The sequence below is a fragment of the Entelurus aequoreus genome, linkage group LG06 (assembly GCF_033978785.1).
Source record: "Entelurus aequoreus isolate RoL-2023_Sb linkage group LG06, RoL_Eaeq_v1.1, whole genome shotgun sequence".
Classification (NCBI taxonomy): Eukaryota; Metazoa; Chordata; class Actinopteri; order Syngnathiformes; family Syngnathidae; genus Entelurus; species Entelurus aequoreus.
In genome coordinates, this window is record NC_084736.1 from 60,585,515 (window position 1) to 60,605,515 (window position 20,001).

General features: G+C 38.4%; 1 protein-coding gene across 4 annotated transcripts in view; it reads right to left on the reverse strand.

The window, feature by feature from the left end:
- mvb12bb (multivesicular body subunit 12Bb) overlaps nt 1-14,904 on the reverse strand; it is a 119,068-nt gene extending 104,164 nt beyond the window's left edge. For 3 of the 4 annotated variants that reach the window (XM_062049592.1, XM_062049590.1, XM_062049593.1), the window contains exons 1-2: nt 14,836-14,904; nt 3,808-3,912 (exon numbers count right to left, since the gene is read on the reverse strand). In XM_062049592.1, the coding sequence (XP_061905576.1) occupies nt 3,808-3,903 (96 nt within the window). In that variant the 5' untranslated portion in view covers nt 3,904-3,912; nt 14,836-14,904. Of the gene's footprint in view, nt 1-3,807; nt 3,913-10,294; nt 10,322-14,835 lie in introns of those variants that run through there. The other variant, XM_062049591.1, reaches the window with a different exon arrangement.
- Nucleotides 14,905-20,001: the final 5,097 nt, after the last annotated feature.

Sequence of the window (20,001 nt, forward strand, 5' to 3'; positions counted from 1 at the left end):
TTTTGATCGCGACTGTAGGTAAATTTAGTCAATTTGTCTTCGGCTTGATTTGCAGTCAATCATTTGTTTTAAAGCCATGTGTTGTATTTGCATAGCAGCTCTAATGTGCTGGCACAGTCGAGCAGAAGAGGGGGGAAATGCGATGATTGTATTTGGTTTGGTTTGTCAATACAATGTGCACACGCTTTTCCTGCCAGTGGCTCCCTTCAGATGCCAACCCAACATCAACTGCCAAAGAGTAGAACAAGAGGGGTGGAATGGCAAGAGACAACAATTGGGTGAGGGGGGGGGGGGGGGCAGTTTGTGTGCATGGTAAAATGAACAAGTAGGAAACAAGCATCTATTATCTCCCTTTTATTCTGTAACTCAATCCATATTTTTTCACACATAAAACAAGCTCACAGTACTAGCATACTACTAATTTAATTTGTATTTATTTTATTTTGCTTTTTTTTTAAATTATTAACATGCTCACAAATAAATGACTGTAGTGGGCATCAAGAAAACACAAATAAACCTTTGCCTTTGGGCGCAAACAACAATATCAGGAAGCGGATCCTCTAAGTCATCAAAGTAAACTTCATGAATAAGTCATTCCACAGCTCTGTCAAAAGCAAAAAAAAATGCCCTTGGGTGACTGCCGCCATCATGGATGGCTGGTATAATGTGTGCCACTAACATGCAAGTCGGAGTAAATCTATGCTGGGTTGCAACCACATGGCCGAGAGGCACTTCCAGGTTTCAGATGGTGGTCAGGGTCCCATAAGACTACAGTTTATATACCTACAGCAGTGGCATATTTTGAAAAGGTGTAGAGCAGGGGTGTCAAACGTACCGCCCGAGGGCAGGTTTTATCTGGCCAGCGGGATGACTTTTGCTAAGTATAAAAATGAACCTGAAATTTTTGAATGAAAGAAACAGTGGTTCTAAATGTGTCCACTGGATGTCACAATAGCAATTATTGGTATATTTGTAGATGATGCTACATATGTACAAATGAAACCACATGATGTTAGTACATCAGTCGAGGAAAATGATAAAAGTACATAAATAACATACTGTAATTTAATGTTGATATAAATTGTTTATATTGATAGATTGAAAATTAACACCAATGAGTTGACTGATGAACATTATCACATAATTTATTAAAAAAATATAAATAACAACCGCAATAGGAAATTGTAAAAAAAACCAACAACAACAACACTATGATTTGTACAATTTCAGAATGTGCTTGTTCTATTTTTAAACAAAGAAAACAATCTGAAGTTGTCTTTATTTTTAAGTTATCGTGCCGTGATTTTACCAGTCCGGCCCACTTGGGGGTACATTTTTCTCCATGTGGCCCCCGATCTAAAATGGGTTCCACACCCCTGGTGTAGAGGCAAATATACAAGCCAGGTATCATGAAAAATATGTGAATGTGATTGAGTGGATCCATACACTCTTAAGAAGAAATACTTTTCTTACGATTTAAAAGAATCCACATCACTCAAGTGTTTTTATTTCGCTTTAAGTAAAGTTACAAAAGTATAGAGGCACACAAGTTTGTTTACGTCTTAATGGGTTGACATAAAAAGCCTCAAACCATGAATGACAATATTGGACTTATTCATCCATTGTCAAATAACCTATTTAAATGACAATTGAGTGCTGCGTCGGACAATTTGCTGATAACACAAGTTTAGTTTTGGCTTTTGATCTTTTGTTGCACGCTAACTATTTTGCTGTAATATACAATTCATGTCATTAGTTGTTTTATTGATCTAAAGCCATAGACGGGTCGTGCATTTCCCACCTAGGCAATCAGCGATGTCCTACTTAGTCCGACTTCAATAAATACCTCTCAAAATACCATAATTTAAGTTGCCACATGGCTTGAATAATACTACACACAAACACACTTGTGCACTACTGTGCATTGAATCACTTCAATTTGTTACTAGTTTACAAAACGGGTTATTTTTTGGCGCATTTAAAAATCAGTAAACCCGCATCGCACATGGTACTGTCTCAAAAAATTGTAAAAAAACATATTGAATGTGAAAACATATATTTGAGCTCACAATTTGTAAACCCATTGGTACGGCTCGTAGTTGGTTGATTCGAGTGGAAGTGGCAGGCAAACCATTTCACCGCCAGGGCAGCTTAACTAGTTTCCCGGGGTCGACCGACCTCGTCTCACAAGTCTCTCTTTAAATATTGTTTTTGAAAAAACCCTTGCAAATATATATCTGCCACCTAATCAACGTTTTGCTCTGCTTCTTTGTTGGTTAAAAAAGTGAGTACCGCTGATTTCTCCGCTGGCCGGGTATGGCTTTCTGCTTTCGTAAATCACAACTTCAATCAATCAATCAACCAAAGTTTATTTATATAGCCATAAATCACAAGTGTCTCAAAGGGCTGCACAAGCCACAACGACATCCTCGGCTTGTGATTGGATACTCGGGAGTGACAAGTGAGTATCCAATCACAGTCATGTTCAACGTAAGGCTACCTAGATGGGCTACTGTCAAAAACTTGTGATATGATTGGCTATCGCAACTGTCTGTTAACTGAATGTCCTCCGTTCATTAAACTGCACAGCCGCCGCTAATGTTGGTTCAGAAGGCCTCCGGCAGAATTCATACAGCGCTGGCAACTCGCTAGCTGAATTTTGATTGGTTAAAGCCTAAACTTAAAAACAGCAACACTGGAGCCTAATATGACATTAAGAGAATATGATGAATACTTTTATATATTTATGAAAAGTAAATTAAAAATAAAATGAACTTTTATTAATTCATGATCATGATTTATGTTAGGGACAGGCGATAGAAAATGGATGGATGATTGCTGGACCTTGCGGCTTATAAAATAGTGCAGCTAGTTTATGGGTCTGTCCTTGCTAATGGCCATAATCTTTTGTGTTAAACAAATACCTTTTAATTAAACAGAAGCAGAGACACTGAAAAGGTGTGGTACTGTTTGTGCTATGGTGCCATCTTTTGGTCGAGTTTGCTCACTGCAGGTTAACGTCAACAGTATACCTTCTGTTCAGTGCGTTCAACCAGAAGTACCAGTGCACTTTCGTCTTCTAGTTGTCCGTAGCATTTCTACTTGTATGAATTTTTCGTTCATCACTTCAAGCACGTTTGCAAGTTATAAGTATATTTTTACAATATAACTAAAACTATTCATACTTACTTAACCGTCCCATGTGTGACGTATGTAGGAGTGTTTTCATGCATATTTGTACGTGCTATTGGAATGTAATGAAGCTAGCGTTGTGAGCATTAGCTAATATGCTAACATGTTTAATAGTGTCTGTGTTAGTATAATTAACTTATAATGGCATTCTTTTTGTATTATTTCAGTTTCACAAATTCTTCAGTAAATTCACCAAAAACGTCACTGTAGAGTTATTGAGTCTTTTTAGCTGATTGGACAGTTAGCTTCCGCAGCTAGTGGGCCCATGAGGATAACTTATTTTTGTTTGATCAGCCGTTTTACTGCTGTGTGGCAGGCACCGTTTGGAAACAATTAATGTATGTAAAGAAACATTTACAAAATATTTCTGTGTAAATAACTAATTTCACAACTTATATATATGCGGCGTATACTCCGGTGCTAAAATGTATTGGGTGCGGAAAATATAGTCGGTAAAATACAATATTAGGAATTCTTGATATATTTGAAACTTCTATAGAGTGTACCTGGGGCTTTTGCTACATAAGAATTGTTGTCAATGTATAGTATAAACAGCATTTGTGTAGTAGAGCAATATGTGTTTGTTTACAGATATGGCACACAATGAATACTCACAACATAGTAGTCATCCAAAGCCTTGTTGAGTGACGAGACAACTCCGACTGCAGTGATGGGTTCTGTAGGCAAATCATTCACACTCACCCCAGACATGATAATATTCTGGAAAAAAAAAAAAAACCATGGAAGATGACACTTTTCTGCTTCCAATACTGAACATGGGATTTATTGAAATACTTTCATAATTTATGTTTTAACATATGTATGTAAAAGACAACTACAACAACAAATTGAACACAAAAGGGAGTACTGTGACTGAAATTGAGGCTTGTTAAACTTTGTTACAAAGAAAACGGACAAAGCTCTTTGTGGCCACAACGCCACAGTATTGTCTTCTCAATGAGGCAAAAAAAGTATCCGTCTAACTAAGATTCAAATGACAACTTAGACCCAAAAAGCATTTGGAGACCACCCAATTACTACTAAGCCACAAATTAGAATAAGCAATCACATATTTGCAAGGAAGTCCCAATCAATTGCTATCTATTTCTGTCTAAGGGAATTTTGGCCTAATGGGTATGCAGGCCTTTTACAGCGTAAGTGGCTTTCCAAAGGTTTCTGATGCAACTTTATTCAATTAGGTTTAAAGCATTGTTGTACTAACTGACAAAGTTAGTGCATTCAATCTTGATGTTTACAGAATCTATCCCAATTAAGCTGATCAAATTAAATGATTCACTCCAGAAAAAAGCTGTCCCCCAACAAATGTTAGATCGCTTTAATGCAAATGAAACAGAATGGCGAATCGGCTAATTGAAAGACGGATTTCTGTGTAGCATGGATTTCTTCAAAATGAGCTTTTGTTTGTCCACCTAGGTTAAGACTCAAAACCCTGACAAGTAATTATTACTTGGAATACTAACATGCTTCTGAATAGCTAATTTAGCATCTTAGACACCAGCAAAATTATGGAAGTGCTGCATTTAATTATCTTGTGATGCTGAGATTGTAGTATTTTGTACAGCACTGCTATCTACACTTAAACAAGTTGGGAAGGACATAATAAGCGATCAATTGTTTGATGAGTAGTCTGACAAGTGTTTGGAATTGATTATTAATTAATTTGTGTTTTTTATTTATTTATTTTTGGGACAAATGGACCACGCAACTTGTTTACAAGGACCACTGGCACTGTCAATTCAAATCACATTTACATAATTATTCACAGCCTTTGCTCAATACTTTGTCGATCCACCTTTGTCAGTAATTACAACCTCAAGAATTTTTGAATACAATGCCACGAGCTTGGCACACCTATCTTTGTGCGGTTTTCCCCAATTCCACTTTGCCCATCGCCATACTTGCCAACCTTGAGACCTCCGAATTCGGGAGATGGGCGTGGTGGGGGGGCGGGGTTGAGGTGCAGTCAGCATACTCCTTCCCCTTCGAGCTTTTCTGGATTAAATTAAATTCTTTTTTCCAATCATTTCTTCTTCTTACTCGTCGTCGCCATGTCTCTTCTTCGTTCTTCTGCTTCGTCTCCTTCATGTTGTGTGTGCAGTTTTGCACTGAGCTCCAAAAGCCGTAGATGTTATTGTAGCGTCCGGGAAGAGTTAGTGCTGCAAGGTATTCTGGGTATTTGTTCTGTTGTGTTTATGTTGTGTTACGGTGCGGATGTTCTCCCGAAATGTGTTTGTTATTCTTGTTTGGTGTGGGTTCACAGTGTGGCGCATATTAGTAACAGTGTTAAAGTTGTTTATACATCCACCGTCAGTGTGACATGTATGGCTGTTGACCAAGTATGCCTTGCGTTATCAATAAACCAGTTGAAAGATCATACAACGTGTCATCATTTCTTGACATCTTCGAGTAAATATCATTGTTAAACCCGTCCAACGCTCCATAATTATGTGACCGGGCCGGTACGCTGTTCATATGGAGGAAAAGCGGACGCCTGGACAGCATGCGGCTGTTAAGGGGTGATGGTTTCAGGTGAGAGAGGACGTTAAAGGCAGTGTCTTTAAGGCACGCCCCCATTATTGTTGAGATTTTCGGGAGGGGCACTGAAATTCGGGAGTCTCCCGGGAAAATCGGGAGGCTTGGCAAGTATGCCCATCTCACTTTGTAGCACCATCTTTGAAACTCCATCAAGTTGGTTGGGAAGCATTGGTTTTCATCCAGGATGTCTCTCTACATTGGTGCATTCACCAAAGTCAAATAACTGAGTTTTGAAAAGCCCTAGTTATGGTTTTCACTTGGGGGGGGGGAAACAATTTAATAGCTCCTGTTCATTTAGCAATATCGGCACAGATGTCAGAGTAATTAAAGTTTAGAGCCAAATATACTAGCCACATATAATCTAAAAAAAATCCATGAGAATGATGGAGTGGATCCATGCACTTTGAAGAGTAAGATTTCCACAATATTTAAAACATTCAACATTATTAATTTGGATGGGTTCACAAATGGAAGCATGAAGCCATGAAATACAAGTATAGGTAAGTGCCGTATTTAATGGGCGTTCACACATACCAGACAATCTTTATTTGTTGATGTTTTCAATCAATTTGCATATGACATTTATATTATATAAGATCATCTTCTACGATTCCACTAGGTTCTGCCAGTCGTTCAGGTTTCACTTGACAGACTCCGATGACAATGACAAATTATCCAGTACCTTGGGAGACTGGACAATATCCCCATAAGGGACCAGGTTTTAGTACTGGGTGACATCAACCCATAGATTGGCGGTGACAGCACAGACTATAGCTTGGTGGTCAGCGCTCATGGGTACGACATGAGGAGTGACAATGGAGATCGCCTCATGGAAGTGTGCCTGTCGCACGGACTGCCCATATGCGGAACACACTTCTAATAGGATTCTGGACTAATGATCCAGTTATCGGGAATTTTTTTGTTTTTGTACGCACGGATAGATGATAATCAGCTTTGAATAATTACAAATAAGAGAGCAACACCACAAAAAAAGTTTGTAAAACCATATGTCTTCCGAGTCCACAAAGTCACCACTAGAGATGTCCGATAATGGCTTTTTTGCCGATATCCGATATTCCGATGTTGTCCAACTCTTAGTTACCGATTCCGATATCAACCGATACCGATATATACAGTCGTGGAATTAACACATTATTATGCCTAATTTTGTTGTGATGCCCCGCTGGATGCATTAAACAATGTAACAAGGTTTTCCAAAAAAAATCAACTCAAATTATGGAAAAAAGTGCCAACATGGCACTGCCATATTTATTATTGAAGTCACAAAGTGCATTATTTTTTTTAACATGCCTCAAAACAGCAGCTTGGAATTTGGGACATGCTCTCCCTGAGAGAGCATGAGGAGGTTGAGGTGGGCGGGGTTGGGGAGGTGGGGGTGGGGGTGGGGTTGAGGTGGGGGTGGTAGGGTGTAGCGTCCCGGAAGAGTTAGTGCTGCAAGGGGTTCTGGGTATTTGTTCTGTTGTGTTTATGTTGTGTTACGGTGCGGATGTTTCTACCGAAATGTGTTTGTCATTCTTGTTTGGTGTGGGTTCACAGTGTGGCGCATATTTGTAACAGTGTTAAAGTTGTCTGTACGGCCACCCTCAGTGTGACCTGTATGGCTGTTGACCAAGTATGCCTTGCATTCACTTGTGTGTGTGAAAAGCCGTAGATATTATGTGACTTGTTAACGAGTTAGTGTCAGTTGTTAACGAGTTAGTGTCAGTTTGAAGCGAATGCCATTTAACATACAACCACCGCTAAAGCGCTTCATCAACCCAACCGGCGTCTAAGCGATACATTTTAAATAATCACTGGGTCTTTTTACATGACACAGACACAAATACATTGATGGCTGTCAACCCTGGCTCAGACCTCGAATTTTTACTTTTTAAGGTCAAGGAAAGTGTTGCCTTAAAGGATGGCTCATATTTTAGGGCACCAAGGCAAGTTAGAAGGGCACCAAGGAAAACATTATTTTCTTTCGAATATATGCATGCATGCATATATATATATATATATATATATATATATGTATATATATATATATATATATATATATATATCATCCATTTTCTACTGCTTGTCCCTTTTGGGGCCGCGGGGGGTCGCTGTAGCCTACCTCAGCTGCATTCGGGCGGTAGGTACACCCTGGACAAGTCACCACCTCATCGCAGTATATATATATATTTGGGGTGTGGGAAAAAATCGATTCAAATTCGAATCACGATTCTCACGTTGTGCGATTCAGAATCGATTCTCATTTTTAAAAAATCCATTTTTTGGGGGGGATTTTTTTTTTATTTAAAAAAATAATAATTTTTTAAATTGTTTTATTAATCAATCCAACAAAACAATACACAGCAATACCGTAACAATGCAATCCAATTCCAAAACCAAACCCAACCCAGCAACACTCAAAACTGCAATAAACAGAGCAATTGAGAGGAGACACAAACACGACACAGAACAAAGCAAAAGTAGTGAAACAAAAATTAATATTATCAACAACAGTATCAATATTAGTTACAATTTCAACATAGCAGTGACATTTATAAAAATACAAATAAATGAACAATAGTGTCACAGTGGCTTACACTTGCATCGCATCTCATAAGCTTGACAACAACTGTATCCAATATTTTCACAAAGATAAAATAAGTCATATCTTTGGTTCATTTAATAGTTAAAACAAATTTACATTATTGCAATCAGTTGATAAAACATTGTCCTTTACAATTATAAAAGCTTTTTACAAAAATCTACTACTCTGCTTGCATGTCAGCAGACTGGGGTAGATCCTGCTGAAATCTTATGAATTGAATGAATGGAGAATCCTATTGAATCGGGAAAAAATTGTTTTTGAATCGAGAATCGTGTTGAATTGAAAAAAAAAATCGATTTTTAATTGAATTGTGACCCCAAGAATCGATTTTGAATCGAATCGTGACCCCAAGAATCGATATTGAATCAAATCGTGGGACACCCAAAGATTCACAGCCCTAATATATACATATATATATATATATATATATATATATATATATATATATATATATGTATATATATATATATATATATATATATATATATATATATATATATATATATATATATATATATATATATATATATATGTACATATATATATATATATATATATATATATATATATATATATATATATATATATATATATATATATATATATATATATATACCGTATATTACCAAATAGTAGCCCGGGCGTTTATTTTACAAAATGGGGTCAGACCCCGGGCGGCTATTAGGACATGGGCGGTTATTTGCACAAGGCTTTTATTTATTTTTGCACCAGCCTGCACCAGGCCATTATTTGGTTACAATGGTTACTGTCCAGTATTTTTTTTTCGTAAAAACAATTTTAAATGTAAAAGCTATTGTAAACATACAAACAAAAAAACAAGACTATCAAAAGACAAGAGATCAACAAGGCCTCAACATGGCAGTACTGCAACAATTGTCAAATAGAATACCAATACTAAAAATAAATACACTTTTTAAATAAAGCAGCCTACTGGGAAAAATTAAATTATGGTACCAAGTACTCAAGTATTAAAAAACACACCATCAAAACAGAACAATAATACTGTCACTTAAATAAAATAAAGGCTACAGTACTCCAAGTTTTAAATAAAGAAGCATACAAGAAAAATACAATTATGGTACCAAGTACTCTATAAAACCATCAAAACAATAATACTGCAGCAAACGCAACCCCAAATGCAACTCAACCCCACTCATCATCCTCCTTCTCCTCCTCCTCTCTCTCACCCCCCTCATCATCATCCTCCTTTTCTATCACAAGTTCATTGAGGAACTGCTGTTCCTCATCACTCTCCTCCTCTTCCTGAACCACAGCAGCAGCCTGCTGTCTAGCCCTCAACAGCATCTCTCTGCCTGCCTGACATGGCTGTCCCTCCTTGAAGCAGTAAATGAGCTGGTCCTCACTCCCATCAGCCCACACACCTTGTAGGATACCACAAAGCAACATCCAGCTATGGCTACTGTTTGCAACACGGACACACACACACACACACACACACACACGATTAAGCCAGCCACTTGTTGCACCAAACACCACCCCGGTGTCTCTCGTGTCACTCGCGGTGACATACAACTCCTTTGCCTTAATGCTGATCATTTTGCGGGACACACGGTGGTTCAGTCCACGAACGTGATGTATCCACTGACACAAATTAGCATCAAGCTCGTCGCTCACTTTCTTCCTACCTCCATCCTGGGGGGGGGGGGGGGGGGGGGGGGGGGGGGCGTTTTCCATCGATTGCCGACTGAGATAGTAGTTCTCCCTTTTTTTGTTTCCATTCTCGTACACGTTTTGGGTCAACGTTAAACTGCCTGGCCGCTGCCAAACCAGAATTCTGCTCCGCATACTTCACAATCGCTAGCTTGAACTTTAAGTCAAGTCAAACTTTCTCTTCTTCCCCCTTAAAGTATTCCCGTCCATCAGTTGTGGTGTACCGGGTATCCTGTTCATTCAACTCACTGCTACTGTTGCTTGCCATGTTGAAACTTTTCCTCGTGGGTTTGTTGTGTGTTACGCTATATGCGGTGACCCACTACAATATGTTGATTACCCAGAATCCCCACGTGACGTCTGCTGTTACCGTAATGACCAGAATTATTGCACCTTTGCTTTTCCTTTTAGCTTATAAATTGGGTTTAATGAAAATGAAATCAATAGGATTTTAATCTAAATTATGCAAATAACAGCCCATGGGCGGCTATTTGGACATAGGCGTTTATTAGGAAGAGGCTGTTAATTCACAAAATGGGCTCAGACCCCGGGCGACTATTAGGACAAGGGCGTCTATTTGCACAAGGGCGTCTATTTGGTAATATACGGTATATATATATATACACTACCGTTCAAAAGTTTGGGGTCACCCAAACAATTTTGTGGAATAGCCTTCATTTTTAAGAACAAGAATAGACTGTCGAGTTTCAGATGAAAGTTCTCTTTTTCTGGCCATTTTGAGCGTTTAATTGACCCCACAAATGTGATGCTCCAAAAACTCAATCTGCTCAAAGGAAGGTCAGTTTTGTAGCTCCTGTAACGAGCTAAACTGTTTTCAGATGTGTGAACATGATTGCACAAGGGTTTTCTAATCATCAATTAGCCTTCTGAGCCAATGAGCAAACACATTGTACCATTAGAACACTGGAGTGATAGTTGCTGGAAATGGGCCTCTATACACCTATGTAGATATTGCACCAAAAACCAGATATTTGCAGCTAGAATAGTCATTTACCACATTAGCAATGTATAGAGTGTATTTCTTTAAAGTTAAGACTAGTTTAAAATTATCTTCATTGAAAAGTACAGTGCTTTTCCTTCAAAAATAAGGATATTTCAATGTGACCCCAAACTTTTGAATGGTAGTATATATATATATATATATATATATATATATATATATATATATATATATATATATATATATATATATATATATATATATATATATATATATATATATATACATATAAATAAAGATTGTTGAAAGATGGCACCTGATGGCCATAAGACGTAACTGCACTTTTTGTCCATATAGATACAAATAGTGTTCATGTATGAGATCTAGGACTGCCAATTATGGCCAAAGTAATAATTCAGATTATTGTTATCAATATTGAAGTCATGATTTCTGATTGTTAGGTGAAGCAGTGTTGGAATGTGAACGTGATACCGTCATGTCATTTGTAATATCTAATAAAAAGACTATAGATAAACGTTATCATATATCTGAAGACAAATATATATTTTTTAAATTCTTTAATAATATCAACTTGTCAGCTTTTTGTCATTACATGATGCCTTGATCTATATTTTTACATTTTAACATAGGGATTTTTTTTCACGTGTTATTTATTTAAGTTATGTATGTATGTTATGTTAGTTAATATTGGAGATCACAGAAACGCTGCTGACACACAAGGTCACTCCCCCAGCAGCTGGGCGCTTGCTTTTTTAGCCACCTGTGTCGGCACAACAACCTCCAATCACTCGGAGGAGTTACTCCCTCTCCTCCCAACCACTTGCAACGTCCAAGATGTTGACTATAGTACAAACTGAAGGGACACTATCCAGAACATCCTGAACGCGTCCGACACAGACCTGGATAGATCTTGTCGCAGCAACGTCTTCCTGTTGCAAGCCAAATGTGTTTTGATTCCATATCTAGAAAGATGTTTCTGCCTTTTTCAGCAACATTTTGTTCCAACAATATTTGGCAATATCAAGATACAGTATTCGATTGCTATGGGATACGCAGCTCACACTATATTTACTTATATTGTTTACTAATCGCCTCTAGCAAGGTTTTCTTGATGCTAAACATTGCAACATCTGCACTTAACACACAAATCCATTCCATTTCATGAAGACTGCTTATGTGTAAGTTTATACGGAATGAAAATAATTAATCAAATAATACACATACTTATTAATTTATATTAAAGTTCAATCAGACTTTGAAAAAGTGAAAGCAAACTACATCATGTTGTCGACTAAGCTCAACTCAATGAGAGCAACAGGTTTACCTTTCACTGCGTTTTTTTTCTTTGGTTGTTTCAATATTTTTTGTCTGTATAAACAGCAACAGTTTGCGGCATTTTTACTTTGCTTTCAATTGACTTCTTGAAAAAAATAGACTTGTTTTCCCCCCCATGTGCTTGAGACTAAGTGTAATTGTAACGAATAGAAACACAGTGATGGATCTGTGTGGTCTTTACCAGCAACTGAACATGACGTTATGTGCAACCCAATTATTACTTTCCTCTACTGGCAAGTAAACAAGAGTTTCTCGACATTACATTAGTAGATTGTAACTAGATAGATAGATGGATGGATGGATAGCTAGATAGATAGATAGATAGATAGATAGATAGATAGATCGATAGATATACGTTAGGTCAGGAAAAAACACAGAGGCTCTTTCATCCCTACAAGCCTGTTTTTCAGGTTTCTCTGTTCTTTTGCTCATGAAGGTCAGGAAAAAACACAAAGGCTATTTCATCCCTACAAGCCTGTTTCGCAGGTTTCTCTGCTCTTCAGGAGCAGAACAGGTCAGGAAAAAACACAGGAAGGTCAGGAAAAAACACATAGGCTATTTCATCCCTACAAGCCTGTTGCATCCATACAAGCCTGTTTTGCAGGTTGCTCTGCTCTTCTGCTCCTGAAGGTCAGTAAAAAACACAGAGGCTATTTAATCCCTACAAGCCTGTTTCGCAGGTTTCTCTGTCCTTCATGAGCAGAAGAGGTCAGGAAGAAACACAGGAAGTTCAGGAAAAAAACACAGAGGCTATTACACCCCTACAAGCCTGTTTTTCAGGTTTCTCTGTTCTTTTGCTCATGAAGGTCAGGAACAAACACAAAGGCTATTTCATCCCTACAAGCCTGTTTCGCAGGTTTCTCTGCTCTTCAGGAGCAGAACAGGTCAGGAAAAAACACAGGAAGGTCAGGAAAAAACACATAGGCTATTTCATCCCTACAAGCCTGTTGCATCCATACAAGCCTGTTTTGCAGGTTTCTCTGCTCTTCTGCTCCTGAAGGTCAGTAAAAAAACACAGAGGCTATTTCATCCCTACAAGCCTGTTTCGCAGGTTTCTCTGTTCTTCATGAGCAGAAGAGGTCAGGAAGAAACACAGGAAGTTCAGGAAAAAAACACAGAGGCTATTACATCCCTACAAGCCTGTTTCGCAGGTTTTTTCTGCTCTTCAGGAGCAGAAGAGGTCAGAAAAAAACACAGGGATGTCAGGAAAAAACACAGAGGCTATTTCATCCCTACAAGCCTGTTTCATCCCTACAAGCCTGTTGTGCACGTTTCTCTGCTCTTCTGTTCCTGAAGGTCAGGAAAAAACACAGAGGCTATGTCATCCCTACAAGACTGTTTCGCAGGTTTCTCTGCTCTTCAGGAGCAGAAGAGGTCAGGAAAAAACACAGGAAGGTCAGGAAAAAACACAGAGGCTATTTCATCCCTACAAGTCTGTTTTGCAGGTTTCTCTGCTCTTCTGATCCTGAAGGTCAGGAAAAAACACAGAGGCTATGTCATCCCTACAAGCCTGTTTCACAGGTTTCTCTGCTCTTCTGCTCCTGAAGGTCAGGAAAAAACACAGAGGCTATGTCATCCCTACAAGCCTGACCTTCAGGAGCAGAAGAGCAGAGAAACCTGCGGAACAGGCTTGTAGGGATGACATCGCCTCTGTGTTTTTTCCTGACCTTCCTGTGCTTTTTCCTGCCCTCTTCTGCTCCTGAAGAGCAGAGAAACCTGCGAAACAGGCTTGTAGGGATGAAATAGCCTTTGTGTTTTTTCCTGATGTTCCTGTGTTTTTTCCTGACCTCTTCTGCTCCTGAAGAGCAGAGAAACCTGCGAAAGAGCCTCTGTGTTTTTTTCTGACCTAACGTATATTCCGCTCTAGTCTGGTATTGAGCACTGTATAACAGATAAACCAGAGAAACCTCAACTAGATAGATAGATAGATAGATAGATAGATAGATAGATAGAAAGATAGATAGATAGATAGATAGATAGATAGATAGATAGATAGATAGATAGATAGATAGATAGATAGATAGATAGATAGATAGATAGATAAATAGATAGATAGGTTGCTTACGAAGGCTAGCCAAGTTAGCACCCATGCTAGCAAAGTTAACACGTCGGTCTCTTCGCATTACCTTACTTGAATTTACATTTACTGCAATGAATCTCACAATGCTGCGTTCATATCGAGTTTCTCAATCTCAAGTTTTTTAGGCACTTCTGAATAACCTGCAACTAAACTGTGACAATGCATATTCTGCTAACTCTTTGGCTAACTCCGCGTTTAGTGTAGTTCTGTACTTTTGTACACTAATTCCTTTCAAGCCTCATAGTTAAGATAAACAGCAACTACCCCATGGAAATAAGTCGGCCTTGTCCAGTCAGATTGTCAGATACCAGAATACATTGTAGGCAATTGAATGCTTGTCAAATGGTCGAAGAGAGGCCAGCTAAAATGTGTAGTTATTTGTCTTTTGTTTACCTGTCTGAAGCTTCTTTGTCACCTCAGCGCTGCCTTTGGACTTTGTGCCACCAACCTGTAGGAAGTCAGAGCCTCAGGGGTTTACTAAGAAATGATTAACTAATACCGCGATCAGTCAAGTGTGTGAAATGTTTCATTCATGATTTTTTATGCAATCTTTTTTTCCCCCTGAGGTGTAAATAGTAATCACATTTATTGTGTTTAAATAACAGCTAGGAGCAAATAAAGGTGAACATAAAAGATCAAGTACTGAATTATTGGCCATCTCCTGGTGTACTGGTAAAGTTTGTTAATTTTTGAAACAGTAGTTTTCCATCCTTTTTTGTGTATTACATATTATTAATACAAAAACTCAGTTTTACACTTGTATGACAAACCGGAAAATATTGTGTTCATCCTTAAAGGTTCCACAGTATCTCTCTTCCTAACATTACATTATTACTGATAGAAAATACAATAACCTTTATAGCATTGTAGCAATTACATTGAGTTGTACATCTTTCAAATATAAAGGTTTCTAAGGATGCATCTGCATTTGAAAATGGTGTCATTTGTAACCTCATCATACCAAATAAATGATTTTACTTTGTAATGATTATCATAATGTATTCAAATATGACATTCATGGTTTGTAGCGTGTAGTCGCTGGTAGGGTATTGGGTTGTAGGGTGTGAAGACGTTTCTCATAGTCTTCATTACAAGAAATCATTCCATAATTGGAGGGAAAATGCTCAGCGGCAAACTGCCATTTCATATAACCACATTTTTCATCACCTCCACACTGCTGCCTGTAGGAGTAGTTCATGCGATGGTTTTCAAAATAAAACCACAAGATTAAAAAAATAAATCTTTAGCAACATTTTTTACATTTTGCTAAAGATGACAATGCATTTTAGCTGGGTTTTTTTTCCAATTTAATTTTGCAATCCATAGTAAAATGAGGACTTTCCTTTGGAACACATTTCAAATACTGTACCGTATTTTTCGGAGTATAAGTCGCTCCGGAATATAAGTCACACTGGCCCGAAAATGCATAATAAAGAAGGAAAAAAACATATATAAGTCGCATTTTTTGGGGACATTTATTTGATAAAACCCAATACCAAGAATAGACATTTGAAAGGCAATTTAAAATAAATAAAGAATAGTGAACAACAGGCTGAATAAGTGTACGTTATATGACACATAAATAACCAACTGAGAACGTGCCTGGTTTGTTAACGTAACATATTATGGTAAGAGGCATTCAAATAATTATAACATATAGAACATGCTATATGTTTACCAAACAATATGTCACTCCAAATCGCTAAATCCGATGACATCTTATACGTCTAGTCTCTTACGTGAATCAGCTAAATATTATTATTTGATATTTTACGGTAATGTGTTAATAATTTCACACATAAGTCGCTCCTGAGTATAAGTTGCACCCCCGGCCAATCTGTGAAAAAAACTGTGATTTATAGTCCGAAAAATACGGTACATAGATTTTGGACTGATTGGCTAAATTGGCCAGATTTGTGAAGGATTGTAGGTCTATATGTGTTCAGCTAGCATAGGCTCCAGCTCACCTATGGCCCTAAAGAGGACATGCGCTGTATATGAAAAAGATTAATTGTGTCAGGTTCAAACACTGATGACATCTATTAAACAAGACAAGAGGAAAATAATTAAAAAGAGACATACATCAATTTGGACTCAATATTGAGGAGAGTCGCCTTTACACTGTACCCTTGCACAGTATCTCAGTACGCTCTGCCAAAAGATTGCATGCCTCCTTCTTTTATTTTGGACCCTCCCCGACCACATGGCCACCACTGTTTCCAAAGGACAAAGGTCACAAAAAGTTCACAAAAAAGGTCGTAAACAATTCACAGAAAAGAGTTCGTAAAATAGTTCCAAAAGAGGTCCATAAAATAGTTCAAAAAGACGTTCGTAAAATACTTCAAAAAAAGGTCGTCTGGAAATTGGGCAGATCTTGTCATCTCTCCGCTTTGAAGTCCTTGGGTTAGAACAATATCTTTCTGTTGATTACCATACATGAAAGAACACAGGAACACCTTCATCTTGCTCCCCCCCCCCCTTCACAGTGGAGTTTTACGAGCCTTACTCTTGGTAGGTTTCAATGACAGCTTTTGTAGTCTTGCCTGGAACTAATTTCAACACAACGTTTTTTGTGATAACTTATAAACAATTATTCTAACAAATTGAAGTGTAAGTTTCAGTCAGAATAAATACTGATTTAACCCTTAGATGCACAACCTACTAATACCTACACTCTTCCAGGAGTGCAGACAAACATGAACCCAATCAAAATCAATGTTTTTTGCAATAACTGCGTTGTAGCGCACATGCAAGTGACGTTGAGGCCACATTGGGGCCAGTGCGCGTTTACACTGGAGTCTGATAAAAATCACATTTTACTTGCAGTTTTTGGCCTGCAGTGTAAACATAGTCAGTGTGAGATTTTGTAGCATTGTAGCATTCTGTAGCATTAGAACGGGTAGTTCAGTTACTTAAAATTCTGGTTCATGTTTTATTTCATGTATTTTTGAATCAGATTAAGATTGAACCACAAACACTGGATGATATCATTCCTCAGAGTGCAAAACACCCTGTACAAATTGCAAACATGTGTGTTGAGTAAGAAGTGGGTGACCCTGCATCGGGCGTAGCGAATTGATTGCCACCCAAATTATTTAAAACAGTGACCGTTTCCTTTTCATGTTCAAAGGTCATCAGCTCTGTTTTGTAATTTGCTGACACTCGTCTGGGGACTGAAGATGGAGATTTCGACGTTACCACCTCCAGAGTAATAATATCCCTTTATCAACTTGGGAAATCTACTGCGCCCCCAATGTCCCTGTCACCCGTATGAACCCATTATAGGCGGTGTGGAAATGTGCAGGGCTCATTTCATATATGACCCTCACCTCCTCCTCCTCTCTTTTCTGTCTACGCATAAAAACCCCTGTGTCTTCTGAATAGTTTATAATAACATGTTTTAAGAAGCCTACCCCGAGTGCCCTCATAGGATACAACCTTGCCTAGGCTTTATGATATCAGGATTTTCTCTAATTAAAGGTCAGTTTGGTATCACAGATGCCTTGGCTGAGGCTTATGCCTAAAACACCCTAGCTTTGCCTAATGCATCTGGTTTTCTGGTTAATGCAGGTAATTGTTTACAGTAAAAATTAAAAGCCTGTTGGCTTTGTGGCAAATTTCACATTTGAAATCAAAGTCATAATAATCAGCATCAGAATCAGAAATACTTCCTCAAGGGGAAATTAAGATTTTCAGCACAATCCCATTCAAGATCAAACAAACATTACAGGGAGACAGAACAGGATCGCTGACGGGTCTGCCAACTCCCGGTGCCCCTTACAAAAAAGGTGAGAAACAGGTAAACTCTGGGGGGTGACAAAAAAAATCAGTCTAAGCCTGGGGCCCTGGAGAGGGGGTCCAGACTGAGGCCACGGGAAAAAAAACCTCCTAGCCTAGCACACATAAGCATGTGTGTAAGAGGGAAGCATCAAACATTAAAGAACACAAATGACATTAAAGACATTAAAAGAGCAGAGCTGATGCAACCAGCCATTTCAACATACAAAAGTAAAAACAACAAAAAAACAACAACAAAAACAAACATATACACTGTGGTGGCCTCTGGGGTGTTCCACACCATCGTCTGCTGGGTTGGGGGGAGCATGGCCAGAGACTATGATCTGTTTTCATATATAAGGCGCACCGGGTTATAGGGCGCATTAAAGGAGTCTTTTTTTTTTTTCTAAATGGAAAACACTTCCTTGTGGTCTACATAACATGTAATGGTGGTTCTTTGGTCAAAATGTTGCATAGATGATGTTTCACAGACCATCTTCAAGCCGCTTTCTGACAGTCGCTTCAGGATGCGTCGTTTTGTGGGCGATCTTATTCACGTGGCTCACCTTCGGCAGCGTCTTCTCCCCGTCATCTTTGTTTTAGCGGTGTAGCGTGCAAGGACGGGAGTGGAAGAAGTGTCAAAAGATGGAGCTAACTGTTTTAATGACATTTAGACTTTACTTAAATCAATAACGGAGCACCATCTCCTCATCCGCCAGAAATGTATCCCGTGAAAAACCGTCCGACCGGAACTCTCTAATAACTAAAGTTCCTTGGGTGAATAATGCAAACTCACTACACCGGTATGTTTTCGCACTTTCATGACGAGTTTACTGACAGATATAAGTAAGAACTTTACACTACTTTATATATTAGAAATGGCAACAGCGGAGGATGAATTTTCCATAATAAGAAGATAGAGAAAAATAAGAAGCTTATCGACTACGGCCTCGCCACGGACTACAAAGGCGGAAGTGTGCAATTTTTCAGGCTTTATGCAGATCCCAAATACAGATCAGCAAGTACCAGAAGGTAAGAAAAGTTGCTTTTGCATAATATTGCGAAACAAAACACCAGATATTATGTCTTACCTTATACACACACCGTAATAATACTCGTATGTTGAAGCACATCAAGCGGTGCGGCTTAATAGCTTACCAAAGTCGTACTTAAACATTTTGATCGATTTTTGAGTGCTGTGTGTAATGTTCTATGTTTTCAATGGAACATATAAAATGTTGGTGTTGTTTACTTGAGTCATATTGCCATCATATTGCAATCTGCACGTATATCTTATGTTTGACTGGTCACTAGAGATGTCCGATAATGGCTTTTTTGCCGATATCCGATATTCTGATATTTTCCAACTCTTAATTACAGATTCCAATATCAACCGATACCAATATATACAGTCGTGGAATTTACACATTATTAAACACATTATTATGCTTAATTTTGTTGTGATGCCCTGCTGGATGCATTAAACAATGTATCAAGGTTTTCCAAAATAAATCAACTCAAGTTATGGAAAAAACGGCCATATTTATTATTGAAGTCACAAAGTGCATTATTTTTTTTTTAACATGCCTCAAAACAGCAGCTTAGAATTTGGGACATGCTCTCCCTGAGAGAGCATGAGGAGGTTGAGGTGGGCGGGGTTGACGTGGGGGTGGGGGGGAAGGGGTAGCGGGGGGTGTATATTGTAGCGTCCCGGAAGAGTTAGTGCTGCAAGGGGTTCTGGGTATTTGTTCTGTTGTGTTTATGTTGTGTTACGGTGCGGAT